Here is a 27,510-nt window from a genome sequence, read left to right as displayed (position 1 = left end):
CTTGAACAGTGTACTTAAGGAACTAATTCACAGTAAAGAGTCAACATTTTCAATAGAGAAAAAAGTGATAAGGAAAGAAATTAATTACCAATCATATTACCTTCCCTACATCTTCAATGTTTCTTCAGCTCTCCCAGTCCTGGAGATCACATTTTAAGTCTATTATGCAACTATTTAGCATGTGATTTATGAGACAAAGCATTAAGGTGGATAATAATCTGCTGTAGGAGTGCTGTGCAGTTACAAGATCAAAGTTTGACATCTTTCCCTGACTGAGATTTGTAACTGTGATATGGTGGCTAGAAGAATCTCTTATTAATACAAAAGGAAGAGCTTATGGAAATTGGTTGTCTAGACAGTGACAATCTATGGGAAAAATGGTTGAATGCAGGGCATAATATATAACATACTGTAACTAAAATGTAAACTTGTCATTTTTATGCAAAACAATGGGTCAATTTAAACAAGTACTGTTAAGAAAATAAGAAAAGACATTGGAAGTGGAGGAACACAGTAAAATTTTTACACTGTTGATGGAATTGTGCATCAGAAAAGCAAAAGACAAAGGCAAGGGAATTTCTTTTGCATATACACATATTTGAATGTTTATGCAATAAGCAGATGGATTTAATCTAAAATCTGAATTCCAGAAGTAGATGTGCAGGTTTGAGTCTCTTAGAGAGTCATACATCTTTGTATCCGTCTTCCCTAAGAGAAAGCGAAAGCTGTAGTTTTGAATATATTTATGGCAGAGGTAGAGAGACTGGATTAGGAAGGGGATGAAAGGAATAGATACAATTGTGAAATGAAGACTACAATCAAATGGGCCACAGTTGTATTGAATGGTGGAACAAGCTTGAGGAGCTGAGTAGCCTATTCCTACATTATGTTGAAAGTTTATTGCATGAACTACAATGGCGAGTGAGGTACTACAGCATTCATTACATTCTGGTGACTCTCCAGAAGCAAGGGTTTATGCTACATATTTCCTTTCCAGGTAATCCTGTCACACATGGTATTCCTATATCATCTCCCATTCAAATCCTAACCAAGTCTGGATCTGCTCAGTTCACTTCACCAAGTCATGATCAAGCAGACCCAATCTGTAACCTGCAAACTATACAATGGATTAATAATTCCCATTGTAAATAATTTGAATATCACTTTCACAAATAAGCTTACATGTCCTTAATGGCCATAATACAATAACTCTAGGTAAGCTGCATACACTTTGTTGTTACGTTTCAAGCTAATTAACTGCATTGAACCTATCATAAATATATGGTATTTGAATTCCTTATAGCAAGCTGTTTACTGCAACAGAATAATTGATTTTATCAGCCTGTCCACTTAGTCTGAAACAAACTAGTGAAATTGACCAAAGGTAATCAAGTTCAAGAGTCATGTCTGAATTTCCATAAAGTAGTCTTGTTTTAATTTGATTAAATTCCAAGTATAATGAACATTTTTCAAAATGATTTATTACCAGAGGAGATAATTACAGGTACTAAGGATGGACATCCTCCTTACAGTGCTTATTTTAGGATTTATTTTTATCAATGTGTCTACATTTTAAAAATTTGCATTTCCCATGAATAAATGTGAAAATTAATTGAGTCTGCCTCAAGTCCGTGATGCTAGGGTTTACCTTCTTGCCTTTCACCAAGTGCTTTCAAAGACTTCTCTGCCACTTTTCCATCACAGACAGCCGTTGTTTGGGAACCCTCCTTTACGGCAGGTAGGACCATTGTTGTGCTCCCCAAGAGGGCACTAGTAGAGTGAGCCAGGGAGGTAAACTGTTGCCTCAGACTAGGGTGCTGGAAGGTCATGGTGCTCCATAAAGCAAACTCACTAGAAACAAAGGGGTGATTTCCAGACAAAGTTGGTCTGAAAAATGTCGGCACTGGATAATGACTGGGTTGGGTAACTGTTTGATTTAGATTAGGCAAACTTGCTACAACATTGTGGTTGCTGGGCGCTACCTGGAATGGATCAGACGGGGATCTAAAGGCAGAGCTCAGCGACCAAGCTGTTGAGGATAAGGGATAGTGACCAGAACTGCAGTCAGCTATGTCCTTGGAATTCTGCTGACTTCCCCTTCTCCTAGCATTACTGGACAATAAGGTTTCAATTGCTGAAACCAAGTCATCACTGCACCCTTTCAGTATCAGCTCCAACACAGACTGTTTCTGGTTTGGAAATATTTTTGTTAGAACTTCAATTGGAGGTCTTTTGAATTCCCCTGGAGGGAACATGTCCTTAAGTACATCTTCAGACTTAAAGAACTTCTTGATGTCTTTGAAATTATATCTGGTACCATCTTTAACCTGTACTGTGTCTTCTTTCGTTTGTTCTGTGTCATTGCTTGACTCAGCCAGTAGTGTTGGTGCATCATTATTCTGGGTATCTGTGGGTGAAATCAACTCTTCTATATTATTTTCCATCATGTTTATTTGCTTCTTCTCATTAACATTTCCTTCGGCACCTTCATATTTATCTGAAAATACATAAAAATAATATTATAAATGGTGGCAAATAATCGGCTTGCATTGTTGTATATGGTAATCCATAAGAATACATTTTCTACAATGTTGCTTTGTGGAGAATAATTTTATGAAGGCGCTATCTTTCTTTGACTGCTTTTTTTTCTATCAAAGTTTGAATTTGGTTATTGACTTCCTCAATTCTTCACATTCTGGCCTGCTCATATCACCACTTTCACCACTGTACCATTGACAGCATACTCACCAACTGCATCTCAGGTTGGCATAGCAATTGTCCCGTATCGGACTGCAAAGCACTCCAAGAGGTGGTGAGTACTGCCCAGTGGATTATCGGTACCCAATTGCCCACCATTGCGAACAGCTACCATAAATGCTGCCTGGACAGGGTGAAAAGCATTATCAAGGATGCATCTCACCCTAACCATGGACTTCTTACTCTCCTCCCATCCGGTAGGCGCTACAGGAGTCTCCGCTCCCACACCAGCAGGCGCAGGAAGAGCTTCTTCCCTGAGGCTGTGACCCTGCTGAACCTCACATCACAGCGCTAAGCAATATTGCAACCATATTGTACTGTCTCAGTACTTTTATATTTGTGTGCTGTAGCACTTAGTTTTTATTCACAGTAATTTTGTAAATAACAATATTCTTTTGCATCTCTGGTTAGATGCTAACTGTATTTCATTGGCTTTGTATCTGTACTCGGCACAATGACAATAAAGTTGAATCTAATCTAATATTTCCCACAAAGGGTTGCTTCTGCTGTGTCCAATAACCTACCTCCTCAGACAGTTAGCATACTACCCGTGTGTAGCTCAGCAAAAGTAATTTAACTGTCTTTCAACTATATACAACCCTCCACAGACACCCCAAATTCTAACCGTGACCTTGTTCTGCACGCCATACTCCCCAAGAGATCAGAGAATTCGTCTCATATGGAGATTATTCAAGACTACGGCACTTCGTCCGCTGCTGAAACATTTTGTGCAAGTTCAGCAGTATTTTTGTATTCTACCACTTCCTTGTGTATTAAAACCCAGTACTCATCAAACCTTTTTTTGGGAGTCCCAAGAGACTGAAGCTGCTGGAATCTGTAGCAAAACAAAACAAAACTAGAACGAAAACGTGGGCCAGGACCTCGAGTCCACAGGTTCTCCTTGATCGGCTCAGTTCGTCTACAACCTTTTTTCTGTCTTTTCCAAGGTCCTGTGTTTTTGGACCTCCACGGATAGTCTCTGCAACTGAGTTCACTTTAGAGTGTGACTGTCGGCCAGCAAATGAGACGGGTTCGCGTTCATGTAAACTCAATATTAATCTGACCAATATTTGTTATTATATACAGAAGGACCATAGTTTACTTAAGACTGTATGTCATCTGTCGGCAGAAGTCTTTTTTTTATTTCAGTCCATTTGTAAACTGATTGGAAGGAAAACTACATGAAAAGTCTGTCGCCTTCCTAAATTGCGGAAGCAAACTCACCACACATCCATGAAATAACCAATCACTTTTTTTTTCCAGTTAGATTGCATGGTAATATTTAAAATATAGGTAACATATTATTTATTTGCAATAACTCAGATTAAAGTCAATAAACGGAAACGAATCACCCAATGAGATCTATTTCAAATATCGCACGTAAAGGACAGGGACAGGAAAGTTAGACTGTACGTATGATATGCCGGACATCCAAAGAAATTATAATCCAGCAAAACTCCCGCCAATTTGTTAAACGTTTAAGTAAATAGAATAACTCATTATTTACATGAAAATGTCCCGTTAGTTTCTGTCTGATTATTACTCATAGATCCAAATGAAAGTTAAGGTTTACTTGCATGGATTTTTGATATTTTGTTCACGTTATTCGAATGTAAATAGTATTGACGAGAACAACACGTCACCAACAATTTATACCAGGTTACCAATTGATGTTATAAACAATTTGTTAGATCGATCAGTTTATAACCTGTTATACATTATTTTTTTCGTTTGTCCGGCCAAATCAAAATCGTATCTCCTCTGTTTCAACCGTACAGAACAACTTTCTTATTTTGCTTAAACTCTTGATTGATAATGTGAAAAGGTCAATCAGCTCCTTAAATTAGAGCAGAAATCTTCTGAGCATAGAAATAAACTATCTCAGCAGTCGGCATTGGGGAGTCTTTGCAGAATGCCGGTCTAGATCATTGCTGTATACTTTAAATCTATATTTGGAACAATATATGGAAATGTCACTAAAGTGTTCAAGCACGGTTTTATTAAAATAAATGAAGTTCATAAAAGTACGGTTTTTAAAAAGAAATATGTAGAAATGATCCCAGCAGTAGGTCTCTCTTTGTTTCAATTGTAACCAGGCAATTTGATCCCTTAATCCTTGCACTGTGCAGATTAATCACGTCCCTGGGGCTGAAACGGTAAACGCGGGTCATCCAAACAGATCAATCCCCCCTTTCACCCCAACGCAATTATCATAACCAGAGCCTCATGCCTTTGAACTAGCCGGCTCTTTGATTTGTTATGTTGAGAATTAACGCGGAAAAAACAAGCAGGAAGCCAATTTGTAGTAAGAATAATAAGACCCTTAAGTGTTCGCAGACAAGAGGATAACAAGTGTGGCTTGCTATGGCACTGATTATGCAGTTAAAATGACATCCAGATTGTTGCATTCACTCCAGATTCTGTGCTCCATTCATTAAACTAAAACGCTCTACCCCCTTGTTCGACATAAGTAATTCATGTCCATGTAGCCATGAAATTGTTTGCGGAATTTTTTTAAGGGACAATATTATATTTCTTGTTAACTTTCCTGGAGTCGGGAAAATCTTGCGAAATCACCTCACACGTAATGAAGACGAGGAGACAGCCAGGTGCTTTTGCTAACTGGACAAACACCCCTAATATAGAGAATATATTTTTTCGCAGTGGGTTAGTTTAAAAGATGCTGAACAAATCGGGATTCCCCCTTCCAGTCCGCGCGAGTCTACGGTCAGGCGAATCAGTCTGCTTGGGGTGTCAAAGGGGTACGAGTTGCAGGCATGGAAAAAAACCGTCCGATTCTCCGATTCGGGGCAGATTTTAGGAATTCTGTCTTATAATGCTTCCAGAGGGGGAAAAAATAAACATCCAATTTTGAAGACTCCCTTCATGCTAATATCTCCATGAATGCACGCTGTTTACATTTGAAACGTTGTTACATGTCCTGGAAAATAACAAACTCCCCATTATTAATGTAAGTACAATGGTGGCCGCCTCGTTCTTAGAATGGGTGAAACAAAACGGATCATACCTTGTACATTGTATGCTGACGTTTTAAAGAAAAATTTCTTAAAGGCTTGCTCATACAAAATGAATGTAATTTTAAATCTAAATTCCCAAGTGATTGTGAGACACCAGGTACCAAGAGGTGCGATAATTCGCTCTACGTTAGTTTAATTGTTTTCTTTTTAAAGGGGTGATAGTTTATCAGGGGTTCCCAACCTTTTATTATGCCATGGAACAATACCATTAAGCAAGAGGTCCTTTGACCACAGGTTGGGAGCCCCTGGTTTAAAGATTTCGTAGATTCAGAGGGTCTTACCAGGGTCTTCGCCCCACCACGTACACACCGACCTTGTTGCTTATTAACACTAACTGCATTTGCCCACACTTTGACAACAAAAACAGCTGGAAAATATCTTCTTGGATTAATATTTGGAGTTAGAGCGCATGATTTAATCGGAAGTGATCCACAGTTTCACATGAGGAGTTACTGGTTTCTGATACTGGCTCATTATAATTTTAATATCAAATGGCACTGCACTCCGAAGGTGCAGAGTCCTCGATATCTACAGGTCGTTTAGCGAATATGTTGTAGTCGTTAAGGTTCCCGGTGCTAAGAAAAGCCCTGGAGTTTTCTCACCTGGTTGATGTAGCAGGCAGTCTGCAGCCGGCGTCCCCTCTGGTCTGTTTCTACCTCTGTCTCTTGAGTGCAAAGTCTCCGGAGGGGGTGAGTCCTCGAGTCTCTCGGGAGCCGGATAAATCGCTCTACAGTCCTCGGGAAGAACCAGATTGCAGGGACTCTCGTTGCTTTGCTGCCTCCTCAGGGCCACCTGAGCGGCCATAACCCGCTGTCTCTCCAGGATGAGGATGCATTTGTCGCAAGTGCAATCTTTGAAGCGGCAGTAACGTTTGTGGCCTTTCAGCCAGGACAGCACGCCATGGTTCCGACACCTAGCGCATTTGGGAGTTCTCTGGGACGGAGCCCGCGGAGACGCGGAGGGCATGTACAAATACGGAGCACCATAGCTATTCATGGCACTTGAGCGAGAGTTCCGTATCTTTTGAAACACAGATCTTGGTTCTTCCCCGGTAACCTTTTGGCAAATGAAAATTGCATTTAAGAAAACAACGCCGGAGAAAGCGCGACCCTGATCCCTGGAGCAGAGTGCGATTCATGCACATCCCGCCTGCACCGCCTGGCTGTTTATAGGCAGTTATTTCAAGTCACTCAAGTGAAACGATTTCAATGAAAGGATTGAAAATCATTTTTTTTTTCCGCCACAAACCTCTCCCCTTCCATTCTTTCCGAGAAGGGTTCAAAACCGCTCCACAATAAGACAATTCTCAATGGGTTCGAGTGGCTGGAGGAGGAGATATAGGTGCAGAGAAAGGGCGGGTTCACTCCATTCAACAGAGATTAAAAGCAAACGAGAGAACTGGAAGCGAGGTAATAGAGCTAATGGATCACTTCTTACAGATCCCCTTTCACAAAGTCTTCTTCCCCGTCTCTGTAAAACGGAAATATCTCGTTTTTAAGGTGCGTCAAATTTCAGGATGCATTGTGGTAGTTGTCTGCTTTCACTTTACATTTCAGTAGTAACCAGAAATAACAATATGAGATTTAACTCCCTTTCTACGTTAACTGAAATTTACACAGCGCCAGGTCACTCGCTTTTATTTTGTTTTGTCTGGTAAATCAGACCACGGGGAAGAGAGGGGCTAGTTATTTAGCTCCTCCAGGTGGAATGGAGAGATATCAGCATTGTTTAAATGTGTCCCTGCATGGTCAACTTTTGTTTTGTCTGTCAGTAATTCACCTTGCTTCACACGTCTTGGGGCAGGCAGTCGGCGCGCTGAACATTGCGCGCGATCACCTCCTTCTGCAACATTTAGTTAATACAGAGGAAACACGGCTGATTCGAAGCGGCAGAATTTATGCCGCATGATTTCACACTCATGGAAACCACACACCTGAAACCCGTGAGAAAGTGCTCCGCTGGGAATCGAGCCACAGTCTGGGATTTCAGTCATCCCAAACAATATGAAATTTTATTCTATCTGGGGGCATATGGTTGGGATTTGAAAGCATTATGCACTTACACATGGGAAGCAGGGTGGGGGTGGGGAGGAGGGGCTTGTCTAATAGCCTTAAACATTTCTCTCTCTCTCTCTCTCTCTCTCTCTGGCAATCTTGTCCTATTTGGTCCTTGCTGCTTGCTTTCCATTAGTAACTACAATGTGAGCGTGCAGGCCTTATCTCAATGGTAGCGAAATTACTGGAGAAAATCCGAAGAGCTAGGATGAATGTACATTTGGAAAGGTAGGGATTTTTGTTCCGGGGAAATCCTGCTTCACTAATTTGATTGAATATTTTGAGGAGGTAGTATATTTTAAGAAGGTTTATGAATGCAATTCATATAGACTTTAAAGTATCCGACAAATTCCAACATGGTAAGGTGATCCAGAACTGATAGCCCATGCAGTCCAGGATGAGCTGCTAACTGGATCCAAAATTGTCTCAGCGATATGAAGCAAAGAGCGGTGGTGAGGGTACTGGAAGTTTGTGACAAGTGGCGTACCACAGGGATCAGTGCTGGCACCCTTGTTATTTGTGATAAATATTTATGTGTAGGAGGCATGATCCGTATGTTTGTAGAAGGCACAGAAGTTCGTGGGTGCCGTTAATGGTAAGTAAGGATTTAGCAGGATATCGAATAGATGGGAGGTTGAGTGGAATATGGTAGGTGTAAATTGATCCTGACAAGTGTGAGGTGATGCATTTCGGGAAGTGAACTAAGGGTCTAAGAAGTGATCTTGAACAGAGCGAGCTTGAAGACTGGGCTCCATAGTTCCCTGAAAATAGCAACACGTGTCGATAGTGTAATGAAGGAACAAACTTTCAGCCTATGATGTCTGTGCCTACAATGATGCCACTCTAAACTGGGCATTTGTCGACATGTAGTCTATATCCTTCATTTTCTGTCTGTTCACTTGTCTGTTTAAATGCCTCTTAACCATTGTTACCCCTGCAGCACATTTCCATGCACCTGCCACTGCACATGTGAAAAAATGTTTGCCTTGTAAATCTCCTTCAAACTTTCCTCCTGTTACCTTAAACCTGGGTCCTCTACCATTTGACATTTCCACTCTGATAAAAAAAGGACTCCGACCATTTACTTTGACTGTGCCTGGGCCTCAAACACTCCAAAGATAACAATCCAGGTTTGTCCATCATCTCCCTATACTCTCTAATCTAGGCAACATTCTGGTGATGAATCCTCTCCAACGCCTCCACATCCAGCTCGTAACACAGCGAACGGAGCTGTATACAAAACTGAAACCGTAGCAACTAAAGTTTTAGGAGCAAACACGAGGAAATCTGCAGATGCTGGAAATTCAAACAACACACACAAAATGCTGGTAGAACACAAAGGGTCTCGGCCCGAAACGTCGACAGTGCTTCTCCCTATAGATGCTGCCTGGCCTGCTGTGTTCCACCAGCATTTTGTGTGTGTTGTTTTATACGGGTGCAATGTGACTTCTCAACTTTTATACTCAACACCTAAAACCGATTAAGGCAAGTATACTGTACCGTTGTTTCCCATCCTATCTATTTATGTTGCCACTTAGGGCGCTAGGGGCTTGCACCCCAAGATCCCTCTGTCGTTTACTGTATATTTTCCTTCTACCTACATTGACCTTCCAAGTGGAACACATCACACTTGTTCAAAATAAATTCTATCTGCCATTCCTTTGCCCATATTTCCAAATTATCTATATCATGCTGAATCATTTGACAACCTTCCTCACAATCAACAACTTCCAACAACTTTTGAGCTCTCCGAAAACTTATAAACCAGTCCACCAATGTTTTATCCAAATTATTTGTGTATATCACGAACAACAGAATTATCAACCACTGGTCACAAGCCTCCATTGCTATTCAAAACGGAAATTGCGTTAATTAATGTCACACAGCTTTCATCTCTCTTTTGATTCACGTTTATTCACCAAGTCCCCTTGAATTTGACATTTTAGTTGTTAGGCGCGGGTCATTGAAGAACATCGCCAAGTCATAGTCAGAATTAAGACTTGGATAATTTGGTGAATTTGTCAGCAGGAAAGGTGAATGCTGCATTTCACTCTCATTTTAAACAGCCCTGCACCCCCAGATATTTTGAATCCCATTATAAAATGAGTGTAAGGAAAATGCATTAGATTGGCCTGCTTGTTTGTCACGCTGCACAACTCGATTCAGAGCGTGGCGTGTCTGGTCCGCACACATTTGTCCGGCTTGATCGGTGCCCGCGAACTGTGCGGTTAAGAGTCGAGATTTGTTCGCTGGCTTTCGGAACGGGAAGCATTTTCAACATCCGCCACTTTCCTCTCGAAAGTATAATCAGCAAGTGCTGGTAAAGGGTTCCGGACCGAACTGGAATTTTTTTTTCCCCGTTCGGCCATTTAGTCGCAGGCGTTAAATCCGTTTCCCTTTCCACCTGTACTCTCACAAACGATTTTCGATATTTTTGTGTGTTTTGGAGAGCCAATTTCCGCAGCATTTTACCATTTGTAGTTACTGAAACCGTAGGATGCACCGTGGTAGGAATGCGGACGGTAATTGAAATCTGGTTTCACTTCATTTTCCGGGGGCGGGTGGGTAACCGGTTCCTCGGACAACTCGTGTATGTCAGTTTATTTTCAGTATTTCTCTGCAGCTGGGTGTATTAATAGTAAATCGCAGGGTATAGTTCAACTAGACTGAGAGCTGTCCTTGCGACGTCAGAGACTTTGAGGTAACGACGCTGCTCGGCTATTTGCGCTACGACGGGCATCGCCGCCAAGCAGCTGACAAAGTCAATGATTTATCATTACTGTTTTTCAAAGCAGCCTTGGATCCCATCCTAGGCATTACGGTCTGTCAAGATACGGAATTTTTTTAAATGTTGCATTCTGAAAAGACCTTTAAAATTCTACAGTGCTCAAATGAGCGTGGCAGCAATTCTAAAATGTTCTGTGCCCGTTATTTCACAGAACTTTTTAATCGAAAGATTTATTTATTTTTACCCGGAAAAAATCAGTTTTGTAGTTTTGGTATCAATTTTAAACTCAGTAATTTATTTTGTTTATGCGACATTATTTATTATGTAAAGAAGTAATTGGATCTGGCCCCAATCCCGCGCAGTCTGGCTCACGTGTCATTAGGGGTTAATCGAACCAAAGTTGGTTTCATGATGGACCATTTCTCCATGAAATTTACCAATTGTGTTGCTGCTTTAATTTAAAATACATGTTTTATCGCGACAGAAATAAAAAAAAATCATGGATTGACATGCAAGGTAAATCAAACTTGGCTCCAATCAGAATTTTGGAATTAATGTGTTTCATATTGGTGAGAAATTTCAGGGAAATGCAGTTTAACTTAAAACGGGAGAAAAACTTCAGACCTAACATTTAAGTTACTGTCTACCTAAATCTAAAATTCAAGGGAATTCAATTCAAGATTGTTTTGTGTCATTTCCTGTACACAAACGTAAGAAAAACGAAATAATTGTTTACTCTTGATCGAATGGCACAAAGAAAAACACAAGCGGTAAAGAACACAACAATGATAGAACACACACACTAAATGTAAGCACATAAGACAACTTAAAAGCATAGACTGATTGTATGTCCATAAAGAGACGCCAGGCTGTACATAAGGATACTGACGGGAAATAATAAAGTGGTGGTGGAGTTGTGGCTGGGCTGCTCGAGGAAAGTAACTGTTTTTGAGTTTGGAGGTCCTGGCATGAATGCTATATCTTTCTGATGGGAGTGGGACAGACTGTCCATGACCAGGGTGTTTGGGATCCTTCATGACGTTACCGGCTCTTTTCCAGCACCTATCCTGTCCTTGATGGGGAGTAGGCAGGTGCCAATGCGTTGGACAGTTTTGACTACCCATTGTAGAGACGTCCTGTCCGCCACAGTGCAGTTTCCATACGGTGCAGTGAAGCAGCATGTCAGGATGCTCTCTAATCTGTATCTGTAGAATGACGTGAGTGTGGATGTGCAAACCCCGTCTCTCTTCAGCCTCCTCAGAAAGCAGAGGCATTGGTGAGCTTTCTAAACTGTGTGCGATGTGCTCTGGGACCATGAGAGGTTGTGTGTGATGTGCGCTTCTAGTTTCCACTGCTGTGCCGCCGGTGAAGTGGGGGGGGGGGGTGATGTATGAGTGCTGAAGAAGACATTGTTGACATAGAGGAGGAGGTTATTTGCCTGGGGCCAGGCCTGCAGCTCTTTCGCCTCCTCTCAGTTGGCCGTCTCAATGTTGTTGACGACGGGCCCCACCACTCTCGAGTCATTGGCGAACGTGACAATGTGACTACTTGGTTGTTTGGCCGTACAGTTGTGTGTGAGCGGAGTGCACAGCAATGGACTCAGCACATTGACTGGCGGGGAGGGGGGCACCCGTGTTGGGGATAATAGGGAGGGAGGAGTGGCTGTACCCCCAACGATCTGTTTTCTATTTGTTAGGAAGTCCCACACCCAGTTGCATAGTGCTGTATTTAGACCGAGGAGTAGGGGTTTGTTCACCAAGGTCTGTAGGACAATAGTGTTAAATCCAGAAAAGTATTCTGACATTAGTGTCCTTGTTTTCTAGGTGTGTCAGGACCAGGTGCATGAGATCGTAGAGCGGTTCTGTTGGTAAGCATATTGGTGAGTATCCAGTGTGGCAGGAATGGAGTTTTTGGTATGTGGGCATTATCAGCCATACAAAGCACTGTGCTATTGGGCAGTAGTCGTTTAGTTCTGAATGTGTAGAGTTCTTTGGGACAGGGATGATGGTGGCTGATTTGAAGCATTGGGAGACAGCAACCCGGATGGTTGAATTGTTGAAGCTGTCCGTGAAGCCACCAGTGAGCTGATGTACTCGGCCCGAAGGTGTCTGGCCCGGCTGCCTTACCGGGTTTGATCCTGCAGAGTCCGTCTCACAACTGCTGCCGTTACAGACAATGACTGCTTGCCTGGGATTTGGGGGGTGGGGAGCTTTTGCGGCCAGCTTTGTGTTGGATGCCTTGAAGCGTACATAAATGTTGTTTAGAGCATCAGGGGTCATCGGTACAGTCAAAGCTGTCTTTCCTTGTGTAATGCCCTTGATGCCCAGCCACATATGTTGGGGATCATTATCAGACGTATGTTCCTAAATTTCTTATGTGTGGGTGATTTCCGTCCTTTTGTTCCATAAGATGAAGTTTCTCGTGGGGAGTACACCTGCATTTAGCCAAGGCTTCCGGTTGGGCTGTGAGGTGACCATTCTTGCCGGAGTAACTTTGTCTACACACTTACTGATGATAGACGATGCCTATTCCTTGAGGTCTATGTCTACTCTTAAATATCTGCCACCTGATCCATTAAAACTGTCCTAAAGCATAGAGATCGCCATATAGCGGTGATGGTCCTTCTCACTGGTGTCTTCGTTTTCTGCAGCAGTCGGTATGCTGTGATTAACATTATGGAGATGTGGTCAGAAAGACCAAGATGGCTTTGCAAGTACTGCACCCATTTGTATCAGCATGGTCCAGTCGGCTTGTTCTTGTAGTGACGATGGTGAAGGGTTGATGGAATTTGGGTAAAATGTCTGGCAGGTTAACACCACTGAAGTCTCTTGCATTTATGAAGAGAGACCGTCCGGATTCTTGTTTTGTAGAGAGCTGATGAAGCTGCAAAGCTCTCGCTGTGTCATCACAAACTCGGTGGGGGGGTGGGGGAATGGATACAGCCCTGAGGAACACAACAGAGTGACTGCTGACTAAAGGTGAGTGTGTGCTCCAGCCTTTGTTAATGCACACACAGATTCCCCTCCTTTGGATTTCTCCGGAAGGGAATTCCGGTCTGCGCGAACAGTCATCCCGTCGAGTTGAAACGCCAAGTCCGGTATGCTGTTGCTGAACCACATTTCGGTGAAAACCAGAATGCAGCAGTTTCTTATATCTTTCTGTGTGTTCATTCTCAGTCATATTTGTTAAGGATCCAGCCTGAACACTGGGTCAAAGGGGCTCTGGACCACGACAGCCCTTAAATTCTACCTTCGTTCACCTGGCCATGTGGGCTTTGAACCAGCCTCTTCCCTAATTGGATTCTCATCAATTACCCACTTATCTCCTCAATAGTACCCACCTGTTTCTGTTCTCGCTCATTACCCGGTCCTCTTGAACCCTGCCTCGACTCACACTCTCTGCCTGTTCGTCCCAGTCCTGAACTGAGTCGTTCCAGCCTGCGATAGTGACTACTGCCAATGGAAATTGTTGAATTCTGTGTTTCTGGATTCTGCCTGTTTGGAATCTGATTCTTGCCTGAAGCACCCGTAATCGTCTGCCCTCGCTGGACGGCCTTTCCCGGGTAAGACCTCTGCCTGCCATTCCGGCTTCGTGTCTGCCTCCCGGTGTTGAAAGCCTGTTGCCCCTGTGGCTGTTAATAAAATCCTGGTAAAAGAACATTCATTGGTCTGCACTTGAGTCCTACCTCAACCGGCCCCTCCTGACACTATTATATATTCACAAGTTATTTTTTGTTCAAAACAGTATTTGCAGGAGACCTTGGTATACATTGCCGCATCATGTACTTTCTCCCCACACTTAGTGAATTTGAATTGATTTTTTGGTGAGGAAATTTTGCACTGCCAAAGTACTTTGATAAAGCATTCTGTACTGGCAAGGCTTGAATCCCATAATAGTTCCATGTTAGTAGCTTTGTTCAGTAACAATAAAGCCATGTTAAAAATTCAAAATAATGACATTACTATTTCCACCTTCCTTTCCTTAAGGATGCAATATTTTCACAGTTTAAGTTGTCCTTACTCACAACTCTAGTAAAAGTGTCACCATTTTCACCCAAAGTTTGTGATATAAATATGTTGATGTATGTCTTAGTTGGACTTTGTTAAATACTGCAACCTGTGATATTAGCATTTGTGAAAGTGTTTATATCAAAACCTAAGTGTAATTTCACAGTGTACTGGACAGTAATCAAAAATATGAATGTCTCATCACAGGTTTCTTTTATACTCTGCTGGGAATGTGGCCAATTAATTTACACCTAGTTGAGATCCATTCATCCTGTATGCACTAGGTACTAAATCCAGAACTCTGCCTTGATTTTTATTGCCAGTCATAGAATCATAGAAAACTACAGCACAGAAACAGGCTCTTTGGGTCATCTAGTCCATGCTGAACCATTTAACTGCCTAGTCCCACTGACCTGCGTCTGAAACATAGACCACCATACCCCTCCCATTCATATATCCAAACTTCTTTTTAATGCCAAAATCAAAGTTGCGTTCACCACTTGCGCTGGCAGCTCATTCCAGACTCTGACTGACCTTCATGTTCCCCTTAAACATTTCACTTTTCACCCTTAACCCATGATATCTAGCTGTAGTCTCAAACAACTTGTGTGGAAAAAGCCTGCTTGCATTTAGCCTATCTATTCCTCTCATAATTTTGTATACCTCTATCAAATTTTCCCTCAGTCTTCTATGGTCTAAGGAATAAAGTCCTGTCCTATTGAGTCTTCCCTTGTAACTTCATGATGATTCAGGCATAAAGAAAAGTGCCATTTTTAATTCTCTATGCCACTCCCACTCTGATGCATTTTGACCATCTGCACCATTATAAAAAGGAACAGTACCTTACTTTCAGTCTAGGCACATTATAAGCCTTCCTGTTGACCTGGCCCCATGTGATTAGGTATTTTCCCTATGAGATACTTGCACCTTCTCTGCAAGTCCGATTGTTTTCTCTTTCCCAATTTTGATGAAAGGTCTTCACAGTAATTCACACTTCCTCTGATATTAGCATTCATTTCAAGAGGGCTAGAATATAAGAGGAAGGCTGTAGCATAAAAGCTTTATAAAGCACTGGTGAGGGCTCACGTGGTTATTGTGATCGGTTTTGGGCCCCTTATCTCAGAAAGGATGTGTTGACACTGGAGAGGGTTCAAAGGTGTAATGAGAGAACTGACGAAGATGATAAGGACCTGAGTGTGGAAGTATCCGAGACCAGGATGAGACAAGATACAAGACTGAAACTAGAACTGAATTCAAAACAAGACACTAGGTGACAAGTGAGCTTATGAATGACCACTGAACCTCCATTTAGGTGCTCCTTAAATACTGAAATCCAGGTGCCAAAACAAGGCAGCCAATTAATGGGACAGTCCTGAATCCTTACAGGGGCTGCACCAGCTATCCGTACTCTGGAGAATTTGAGCATTGGAATTCCAGAAGCGGGTGCAGCTGAATGCGCATTGTAACAAAAGGACGGATATGAAAATGATTCCAGGATTAAATGGATTGTCCTATGAAGTGTGTTTGATGGCTCTGGGCTTGTGTTCAATAGAATTCAGAAGAATGAGGGGTGACCTAATTGAAACCTATCGAATGGTGAAAGGTTTGATAGAATGGATATGGACAGGAATTTTCCTATGGTGGGGAGTCCAGGATGAGAGGACACAGCCTCGGAATAGAGGGGTATCGTTCTAGAGCAGAGCTGAGGAGGAATCTCTTTGGCCAGATGGCAGTGAATCTGTGGAATTTGTTGTCACAGGCTGCTGAGGAAGCCATGTCTAAAGCAATTTTCAGGTTCTTGATTGGTCAGGGCATGAAGTGATACGGGGAGAAGGCAGGAGGCTGAGAGGAAAAATGGATCAGCTAAGATGAAAAGGCAGAGCAGACTTGATAGGCCAAATGGCCTAATTCTACTCCTATATCTTATGGCCTACTGGTCTTAGATTCCCTGACTTGCTGCCCATTGTGGTTTTTAATTCTTATTTCCTGCATCTGTTTTTTCTTGTTTGAATTTCATGCAGTTCAAACTGACTGCAAAGAATTTTCTATCTTCACTCAATTTCATGTCACATTTCAAACTTCGATGTAAAACTCGCATGTTCCATTTTCATGGCCTCAGAATATCCAGAAGAAGTATTTTTGTAATGTACAGACACAGCCAGTTTGGATACATTAGGCTGCAGTAATACTGGTCATTTGACAGTGCTTCAAGAATAACACTGTTCTAAGGATAAATATTGGTTCAAGCATCACATACAAGTGTCCTGGAATACTGCCAAAGGTTCCTCCACATCCTGACCTGTTTTAGCATGAGGTACCTTGACCCATTTTAATAAAAGTCAGTGAACAATTATATTTTTGGTGAAAATATAAGAATATAAGCAGGGGTTCAAAACCTTTTTATGCTATAGACCCCCACCATAAACCAAGGGGTCCATGTACCCCAGGTTGGGAACCCCTGATCTAAAGGAGTCAAAGTCAAAAATACATGCAAATAATTCCCATCCTCATAGTTTTACATTTCCAGCTATGCTCTGCAGAATTGCACATACTGTACTGCCACCTTGAGAATCTTAGTGAAGTCACATACTACTTTTAAACTTTATTAAATGGTTTATACTCCTGTTAAACTTTGTAATTGCCTAGTCATTGCATTAAGATCTGTTGAGAATATTGTTACATCTGATATGCTTCCTCCTTTTCCTTCTTTCCCCTCTTCAGCAATTTTGGAGGTCTTAATTGATAAAATACAGAATGGCTATATAGGAAAAATACCCCCAAAACTTATCTAAAATCTGGAATTCAACTGTTTGTACAATAATTTTTCATAATGAAACAGTTAACTTCGGATTTAAAAATAAAAATAGTATGCTGAATCTGAGTCTGAAGATTGAGATGAAAATTTTACCCCTAATCATACACAAAGTTAAGCACAGGACGGTATCTTGGTAAATCTCCTGTGTCCATGTCAGAAATGTTTTCCTTCAAACTCTAATTTTACTTAATTCCAGTTTGTATGTACCTAAACAAGAAATGTGATGTAATAATGTTCTGATTCGGAGGGAAGAGTCAGTAATGTGGCCCTCTATTTGGGTAATTCAGGTTCAAGTTCACTTTCTTGTCATTCAACCTTACCACTAAATAAACCAATGCTCCTCTGGACTAAGGTGCATGACACAGTGCGAGCAACATAACATATAAAGTAATATTACCAAAAGAAAATTCACAAACAATAAGGTGAATTTACAACACAAGTTTAACAAGTAAACAGTGTAATGCTGGTGGCACTTTATGGATGGCAGCAGGGAGTTCAGTGATCTTACAGGCTGGGGGAAGAAGCAGTTTTCCACCCTAACGGTTCCTATCCTGACCGACGGTAGGGGAATCAAAGAGATTGCTGGACAGGTGGGAGAGATCATTGATAATGCTAAGGGCCCTATGTAAACAGTGCTCCTGATAAATATCTCTAATAGGTGGAAGAGAGATCCCGATGATCACCTCAGCACTCCTCCCAATCCTTTGTAGGGACTAGCAGTCAGATGCCTTGCAATTCCTGTACCAGACAGTGATGCAGCTGGTCAGGACCCTCTTGATGTTGCTCCTGTAAAAAAATATTTAGAATATGTGTGTGGGGGGTGAGGGGAGGTGGGCAGGGCATTACACCTCATGGAGGATTTATTTGCCTTGGGTGTGATCTATTTGAATCAAACTGGACTAAACAGATTAAAATGTGAGCACTTAGACCAGATTTGTGTTCCTTTGAGTATAGATTAAAGGGAGAGTCAATAAGGTGTTTGTAAATGTTTAAAGTGTTTCAAAACCAGCAGCTGTGTTTCATTAGGAGCTTGAAGAGATTTGGTTTGTCAACTAAAACTTTCGAACACTATAGATGTTCCTTGGAGAACATTCTGACAACCTGTCACATTGCTGTCTGCTATGGGGGGGTGGGTGGGGGGGGCTATTGCACAGGACTGAAAGAAGCTACAGAAAGCCGCAAAATTAGTCAGCTCCATCTTGAATACTATCCTTTGTAATACTGAAGACATCTTCAAGGAGCAGTGGCTTAGGAAACCGAGGTCCATTATTAAGGACCCCCATCGCCCAGGGCATGACGTCTTCTTATTGTTATTGTCAGGGAGGAGATACAGAAGCTTAAAGGTACACACTCAGCAATTCAGGAACAGCTTCTTCCCAACACCATATGATTCCTAAATGGACATTGAACCTATGAACACTACCGCACTCTTTTATATATATTTCTGTTTTTGCACTATTTTTAATCTATTCAATACAGTATATATATTTACCGTAATTGATTTACGTACTTTTTTCTCTATATTATCACGTATTGCATTGAACTGCTGCTGCTAAGATAACAAATTTCACAACATCTGCCAGTGATAATAAACCTGATTCTAATTCAGAAATGGCTAAAAAATGTGATAGGAGAGGTTGAGAAACTATTGGCCCTACTGGAGGGCGATGTAACAAAAGGCCTTTAAAATTGGAGCTAGTCCCTTTAGAGAGATATATAAGGAAGGATATTTTCACAAAAAGTTAGTGAAAATTTGTAATGTACTTACTCTAAAATACTGTTGAGGCTACTGAAATAGATTCTTGGTAGCCAGTGTTATGAAAAGTCTATAATTACAGAATTTAACAAAAAATTTTAATAAGGAGCTAAGATAAAATACGTGATTCAACCAAGAGCAGAAATAGGCTCGTGGTGGGATAAACTTTATCTATTACCCTGAGATGTAAAGAACTATGAGCATGCATTTGGGCATGTGTTCATTGTAAGAATATGACACAATCTTATTTTAACATACAAGATTGTGAGGGGAGATTACAGGGTGGGTGCTGAGAGGATGCCTTACTAGTGGAGATGTTTAGAGCCAGAACATACAATTTCAGATGAAAATGTTGCTCATTTAATATGGGAATTGAGAAGGATTTTTTTTCTCTTTACGAATCATGATTGCTTTCCTTGGAACCCTCTACCCAGAAAGTTTAGGAGGCAGGGTCGTTAAATGGATTCAAGGCAGATGTTAACAGATATTTCAACGACATGGAGTTTGTGGAGAGAATGGAAAAGTGATTGTGGTCAATACTGAATCCGTTATTATTATTGGCTAGTTTACCTTCATATTTCATCTTCCCCCTCCTCCCGTAGCTTTTTTAATTGCCCCTTGTTGGTTTGTAAAGGTATCCCATTCCTTGGCGTCTCAATAGTCTCAAAAGTACTGTGACTACATTTATGTTGTCCAACATACATGGCAATGGGCCACGTCCAGCCTTTGGGATGTGTTTGTCAGACCCACCTACAATCACCATACCAGCTGTCTGTAGGCCTGCCAGGTCTTCTTTTCCAGCGGACCACCAGATCACACTTACCACAACAGGCATTTTGTACATCCCAGAGGTTTGCTTCAGTCCGAGTGTTTGCTGTCAGCCCTGCTCCATGAAATCTTAATACACATGATGTTAATTTTCTTGACTAATTGAAGAATTGTTTTTACTTGAAATTCCAAGCCAGCATTGTGATATTAGTGGAACCTCTAAACTAGACTACCTGCTACAAATAGGGAAGGAACACTGGAAACATGGAGATAGGAAATGAAGTGGCAAGGCGATGGAGCAGGTCCACGGACAATGAGGAGACAGTGGTAGAGCTGTGTGAACCAGGGCAGTTGTTTTGCTGAAGCTAACTGGAGATATTGAAGCAACACACACAAAATGTTGGAGGAACTCAGCAGGCCAGGCAGCATCAATGGAAAAAAAGTAAACAGTTGACATTTTGGGCTGAGACCCTTCATCACGATTGGGGAAAAAAGTGAGAAGGTAGAGCAAGAAGGTGGGGGGGGGGAGGGGAGGGAAGAAGTACAAGGTGGTAGGTGAAACTGGGAGATGACAAGGGATGAAGAGCTGGGAAGCTGATTGGTGAAAGAGATAAAAGGCTGCAGAGGGGGAGTCTTATAGAAGAGGGTAGATGGCCATGGAAGAAAGGGAAAGAGTAGGAGCACCTGAGAGAGGTGATGGCAAGTAAGGAGAAAAGGAGAAATCAATGTTCATGCCATCAGGCTGGAGGCTACCCAGATGGAATACAAGGTGTTGCTCCTCCATCTTGACAGTGGGCTCATCGTGGCAGTTGAGGGGGCCATAAACTGACATGTCAGAATGGGAATGGAAAGTAGATTTGAGGTCGGTGGCCACCGGGAGATCCCACTTTTTCTGGCGGATGGACTTTAAGTGCTCAGTGAAGCAGTCTCCCAATCTACGTCAGGTCTCACTGAAATACCAGCCGCCACGCCAGGAGCACCGAACACAGTATATGACACCAACAGCCTCACAGGTGAAGTGTCACCTCACCTGGAAGGACCGTTTAGGGCCTTGAATGGTAGTAAGGGAGGAGGAGTAGGGACAGGTGTAGCACTGGTTCTGCTTGCAAGGATAAGTGCCAAGAGGGAGATCAGTGGGGAGGATGAATGGACAAGGGAGTTGTGTAGGAAGTGATCACTGTGGAAAGTGTGGGTGAGAGGAAGTTGTGCTCGGTGGTGGGATCCCATTGGAGATGGTGGAAGTTATAGAGAATTATGTGCTGGGCACGGAGGCTACTAGAGTGGTAGGTGAGGATAAAAGGAACCCTATCCCGATGGGCTGGCAAGAGAACGCAATGAGAGCAGATGAATGTGAAATTGAAGAGATGGTGGAGGAAGGAAAGACCCTTTCTTTGAAGAAGGAGGACATCTCATTAGTTCTGGAATGAAAAGCCTCATCCTGAGAGCAGATGCAGTGAAGACAGAGGAAATGAGAGAAGGGGATGGCATTTTTACAAGTGGCAGGGTGGGAAGAGGTATATTCCAGGTAGCTGTGAGAATCAGTGCATTTGTAAAAGATACCAGTAGATAAACGATCTCCAGAGATAGAGACCGAGAGATCGGGGAAGGGGAGGGAGGTATCAGAAATGAACCAGGTAAATCTGAGGGCAGGGTGGAAGTTGAAGGCAAAGTTTATGAAGTCAACGAGCTGAGCATGGGTGCAGGAAGCAGCCCCATTGCAGTTGTCGATGTAGCATAGGAAAAGCTGGGGAGTGATACCAGTGTAGGCTTGGAACATTAACCATTTCAAGATATTGATATATGGGTTTGCTGACCCTCTCTGCATACAAAGTTTGAAGTATGGTATATTTCTTATAGAGAAATATGGAATATATAAGGCTGGAAGCCAATTTAAACATGATCTGAAAGGAGCAACATCAATGTCCCTTCAAGTTAGGAATACATTCCATAAGAACATAAGAAATAGGAGCAGGAGTAGGCCATCCGGCCCATCGAGCCTGACCCGCCATTCAATAAGATCATTGCTGATCTGTCTGTAAACTCAGCTCCATCTACCTGCTTTTTCCCCATAACCCTTAATTCCCTTATTATGTAAAAATCTATCTAACTGTATCTTAAATATATTTAGTGAAGAAGCCTCAACTGCTGTAACTATTACTATAACCGGTATGCTTGATGGTGACCTTCCTCTTATTGTACTTTGGTCAGTTCAGTCGAGGGCTTCGCAGACGAAAAAAACCCAAAAGTATTACCCCATACCCTTCTCTTTCCATACTAATGGCCTGCTGTGCATCCTAAGCATATTCTGATTTTATTACTGACCAATGCAGTTACAGCCTCACATTGCATCATGGGAGGTTCAATGCGCTGTAACTAAAAGTACAAATCTAAAGAGCAATTTCATACAGCCATTGTAGCTAAAGCAGAAACACACCCAAAAAAAAGTCCTTTGTCTTTTTAGCCATTTATTCATCTAGTGCCCTCATGAAAGGACAAGGTCATTCATAAAAGTTCATATACTGGGAGAAGTGTACTCAGCTTCCAACTCTATAGTGGCAGGTTTTACTGTGGAAAAATAATAAAGGAGCTCGCAATAGAGAGTCTGAGCTAATGTTGGACGGAAACATTTTTCACATTGAGATAAAATAATCAAATTTTCTTGGTTACTCTGGGAGCTCATGTCAGTCACTGGTCAAGCGTTTCAAAACACTTACTGTTTATTGACATATTAATTACTGATTATGGCACAATATGCCACAAATCACAACCACTAGGTTCGTTCCAAGCAAACTGCACAGTGAACAAAGAAGAAATAAAATCAATCCTGTGGAAAATTCAATTCAGTCCGTACTTGACGAACTGCATGTTGGTGTAGAGAAACTGACTGTAAATTTCTTTGATATATCCATTTAGATCATTCAGGATTCTTTGTATAAAACAATACATCATAACTGTAATATTACAAGGCTACATAAGTTCGGTAAAGTCAACCGGGTGTGAAATTGCTAGGTATGGCTTTACCGTGAATGATGACCAAATTATTGATTAGGAGAGGCAATCATTTTGTTCTTTTGACAAAAGCAATTGAGATGGTACAGGCAGCATCCTTGTTATATGAAGGGTTACTTTTGAGTAATGTCATGGAACATGATTCCACACAACACAAAGTTGTCAGGGAAGAATTTGAAGGCAAAACTTTGTGGTAGAATAAGGGGAATCCTTTTCAAACTTGAACCACCCACACACAAAACTTCAGAGTCACTAAACATCAACCACCTTGTCACTTTGTGTTTCACATTACTCATCAGAGCCCGCTTGCAAGAACTATTTTGTAAACTGCAATTGTGGGCACAACATTGAAGGGGCAGTAAGTAATTCAAAAATGTTACTCTATTCAACAGGCTTTCCTTCAATAAAGAAGGAAATTGAAATCAAACCAGGAATGAGATTTGTTCTCCAGGTGGCTTGATTGCCAGGAGTCAGTTGCTTTCTTGTGAACTTTTACTTCCAAGACTGATCATTCCCGTGTCCGGACTGTCAATGGCTGGCTCTAGGATAAAGGCACAACAAATTATAAATAACCTGGCAAGCCTTTTGGATCACTTCCACATTATTTCCTAAACTCCACACTGATCTGCACATGAAACATTGCAGCCAAAGTCTCTTATGTGTGTGTTTAGTTTTTGTGCTAGCTTCTTTTGTAATGCTAAAGGATATCCAGCTTGTTCTAGGAAGTGCACACTTCAATGAGCACCCTGTTCAGGATAGCCCTTGTTTTTACAGCACATTCCTGTGGCCACTCTACAACCCTTGCCTTATTGGTATTTGTAAACGAAAGATGCACAGTAGTTGCTTTTCCCAGGTAGAGTAACTCATTTACTGCTGTGAGATGTGCATTGCATCTGGGCTTTAAAGTATTGTGGTGGTCGGGAGGGTGGTGAAGGGGAAGAGTATTTTTGCTGCTTGGTAAGCAGAGTTTAATACAAATGGAATACAGAACTTTATTCCTACATTGTATATATTTTATTAAGAAGCTCATGGTCCATAATCTCTGCAGTATTGCATCAGCAATAGCCACATGAATCAAAAGCTTGATAATTTGTCGGTTGAAGAACTGTTGGACAAGATAACTGAAGATAAGAAGTCAGGATATGGTCTTTCAGTACTTAGCAGATTCATGCAACTTGTTTGCATTATGGAGTACCACGTACTTTATTCAAAAAAGTGAGTTTGTATCTAGAGGTGAGAGTCATGCTCATGATAATTTCAAAATCAGATTCTGCCAACAGAATATAAAATGGTCATTCAGTTTTTACCAACTGTGATATATTCCCTGAATACAAGGTGCATTTATCTTCAGGCGAGACGCGAGAGAACACGGATGCTCCAAACACTGGTATGACCACTTTGAATTCTTGGACCCTGTGACAACGGCTTCAACATGCACTTCTGGAGTTTAAATCTAAAATGTAAACTATTGAAATTATTCTAGATGATTATTTTGAATGCTTCATCTGACAATTGATCTGGTGGGAGTTTGCAAGGTAATTATATTCAGCATGTTGTACAATATTAATGGAAGAAATTGCACATAGTTGTGAGTGTAAGCAAGGCTGATATTGGGAGGGGTGGAATATGACTGTCTACAGAAGATGAGTCTATCCCTCGTGTTCAACAGGTTTGACATTCGGTGAAGATTTGGAGATTTCCACGTGATTCTACATACAAAATGAAGGTCAAAAAATTCTCAACGTATTTCGTTTGGAAAATATTTTGTATACATTGAAACCATTGTGTTGAAAGCTACCAAATGGGAAATAGGGTATTTTTTTCCAAATTTTATTTGACCATCTTTTTAAACTAGTCGTAAAGTAATTTCATTCATGCCACTCAGAACTTGCTAACCTTCAAAGACGTATTTTAACTAGTCACATTTACTGTCAGTTGGCTAGTAGCGTTTTATGACATGATGTTCAAATGCTCATCTAAAAAGTCTTAAATGTTGTGAGAATACCTGCTTCCCCCAACACCTCAGGAAGTGCTTCCAGATTTTGGCCATCCTCTGGATGAAAAATTCTCCCGAAACTCATCTCTAAATCTCCATTAAACCTATGCCTCAGCTTATAGACATTTCTGGTGAGGGGAAAAGTTGCTCACCCTATAAATGCCCCTCATAATTTTGTATACTTCAGTCAAATCATCCCTCAGCCTTCATGAAAACAGGCTGTTCTGGGCTATCAATGTCTGATTTATGGCCATCCTTACATATGAACAAGTTCCAATAATAATTTTAAATTAAAAACTCCAAAGTACATAGATACGTTTATTTCTACAAATGACAGAATTAGTTCCCTCTCTCTCATTTCAATGATGTTCTCTCTTATCAGTCGTGTGTGCTTTTCATGCTATTCATTACTATACTGTGGCAGGTGAGCTCTGTGTATTTTCCAACTTACAGACAACATCAACAGCACCAATTTATTACCCAAGGACAATTTGTTCAAATAAAACACAACCTGGCCTATCTCTCCTAATCCCAGAGAAGATCCTGTTGAATCTCCTATGCACCTTCTCCAGTTCAATCACATTGCCAAAGCACGGTGGCATTACAGACCATGCAATTTTAAAGAGAAGTTACTTGTGGGTCGCTAGGGACAATAGTGGGTCAAAGGGTCTGTCTCAGTGTGGTATGACTGTTATCTCATTCTTCCCATATTGTGGTGATCCAAATTACACATAGCATGCTACCTGTGGCCCAACTAATGATTTCTATTGTTGTATCATTAGTGTTTTGCTCTTAAATACTTTGTACCAACTAGTAAAGGCAACACCCTCTTACAAACCTTATTTACTCGACTCGCTGCTTCAGAGCTACTGTTGTACATACGCTATGTTTCCTTTGTACCTCAGTATGTTCCAGGGTCCTGTGTTTCATTACGTATATCCTAGTCTTTTTAGTTCTCCCAAAATTAGCCCTCACATTTTCTGGGTTAAACTCCATGTCATTTCTTTGCCCTAATAGGTTAATACCACTCTATTGCCAAAGATTTCCATCCTCACTATTAACATCACCAATCTTTTTAACTCTGGCATTCACATCCAGATTGTTAATTTATATGACAAACAGGAAGAGCCCCAGCATTGATGCCTGTAATGGGGCTTCAATTACAAAAGCAATCCTCAACAATCACCCTCTGCCTTTGTTAATGTCCAGTTTGACAAGTTGTCCTGGATTCAATGGTGTGGAACCACTTGGACCCATCATTCACGTAGGACCTTGTCAAAGGCCTTATTAAAGATCCTGCTACAGCACCACTCTTGTTCACTCACTTAGGCGTCTCCCCAATAACTTCAATCAAATTGATTAGACATTGCTTCTTCCTTAACAAAGCCTCACCAAGTGCAGATGAATCCTGTTTAACTTTTCCCCAATAATTTCACTATCACTGACCTGTAACAATTGGGCCTATCCCTGCTACCTTTCTCAATTAAAGATTCTGCAGCCAGAGGAGATTTGAGTGTTTTAGTCAGAACCCAAAGAACTCCTTCTCTTGCCTCTTATTGCAACGGGGATGCAATACTTCAGGCCCCTGAAGATTTCTCCACCCTTAAACCTTCCTAATCATTGAATAGCAATCCCCTTCCATGGTAATTTACTCTAGAATTCCAGCAATCATCTCTCTGCACTCTCTAACTACAGTCCTTCTCTACAGTGAATGCAAATGAAAAGTATTCAATATTAAGAAATTACTCAAATCCTCCACTTTCCTCCACAGATTGCCACCTTGATCCCCAATGGGAATGGCTCAATGTAGTGGCAGGTTTTCTCCCTGAAATCCTGCAGCTTCACTTCAGTTCCTTGAAATTTAACTGAGATCTGGAGTTTAGAACTTGTGAGAAGCTGAACTGAACATTTTGAACTCCAGGTTTAAGGCGACGCTGGGAAAGCACAGTGACAACTTGCTGGATTCAAAAACAACTATTAACTATTTTATTATTCACTTTTTCTCAAAAATGATCACCTGTAACTTCCCTTTCGGAGTTGAGCTTACAAACTGCCTGTATGACCTGGCATTGTAACATTGTGAACTGGAAGACTCGAAGGTGCAGGAAGTTTGTGGCGTGGCACAAACTGTACAGGCTGAGGTGACAGTGCCTAAGCACGAGGGCTGGGAATAAGCCAAGGTTTGACTGATTAAAACCCTGAGCTGGATCGAGGCAGCAGGTCCCAGACCTCAGTGCAAGGGACAACTCATTGTTTAGCTGATTTGAGTGCTGGACGGATTGAAAGGTCAGAATGTTGTGGCAAGATATGAGGGATGGGCTGGTGTTCAGCTCACTGCTTGTCAAGGTTTACTCATCTCTGCAATGAACTGGGGCTGCGGCCTACGATTAACAGGCTCCTGGATTGGCTGTGACTGGCTTTGTGGCTGTGGACTCACATTTGTGAACTCCAGTTCTGAACGTTATTTGCTTATTTTTATTGTTTGCATGATTTGTTTTTTTCCCTGCACATTGTACATTTGATGGTGTTTTTTTGAATAAGTTCTATTGGGATCCTTTGTTTTGTGGCTGCCTGTAAGGAGA

At 41.5% G+C, this 27,510-nt stretch overlaps 2 protein-coding genes and 1 long non-coding RNA gene across 3 annotated transcripts in view; 1 reads left to right on the top strand and 2 right to left on the bottom strand.

Moving 5' to 3' along the window:
- Window positions 1-1,408: 1,408 nt before the first annotated feature.
- On the bottom strand, window positions 1,409-7,210 carry LOC132402054 (doublesex and mab-3 related transcription factor 3, truncated-like). Its single transcript, XM_059984581.1, has 2 exons — window positions 6,398-7,210; window positions 1,409-2,497 (listed from the first exon to the last, which is right to left on the bottom strand). The coding sequence occupies exons 1-2, from the start codon at window positions 6,789-6,791 to the stop codon at window positions 1,638-1,640; spliced, it is 1,254 nt and encodes a 417-aa protein (XP_059840564.1). The 5' UTR covers window positions 6,792-7,210; the 3' UTR covers window positions 1,409-1,637.
- LOC132402057 (uncharacterized) lies at window positions 7,163-27,510 on the top strand. The gene is made up of 3 exons (XR_009514794.1): window positions 7,163-7,294; window positions 12,401-12,456; window positions 24,602-27,510. It is a non-coding gene; the product is annotated as an uncharacterized LOC132402057 (long non-coding RNA).
- The window catches only part of LOC132402056 (doublesex- and mab-3-related transcription factor 1-like), a 30,691-nt gene continuing 23,654 nt past the window's right edge, over window positions 20,474-27,510 (bottom strand). The window contains exon 4 of the mRNA XM_059984582.1: window positions 20,474-23,473. Within this exon, the coding sequence (XP_059840565.1) occupies window positions 23,403-23,473 (71 nt within the window). The 3' untranslated portion in view covers window positions 20,474-23,402. The remainder of the gene's footprint in view (window positions 23,474-27,510) is intronic.

This window comes from Hypanus sabinus, chromosome 11 (genome assembly GCF_030144855.1).
Source record: "Hypanus sabinus isolate sHypSab1 chromosome 11, sHypSab1.hap1, whole genome shotgun sequence".
NCBI classification, from domain to species: domain Eukaryota; kingdom Metazoa; phylum Chordata; class Chondrichthyes; order Myliobatiformes; family Dasyatidae; genus Hypanus; species Hypanus sabinus.
This window is presented reverse-complemented; position numbering and strand designations above follow the sequence as displayed.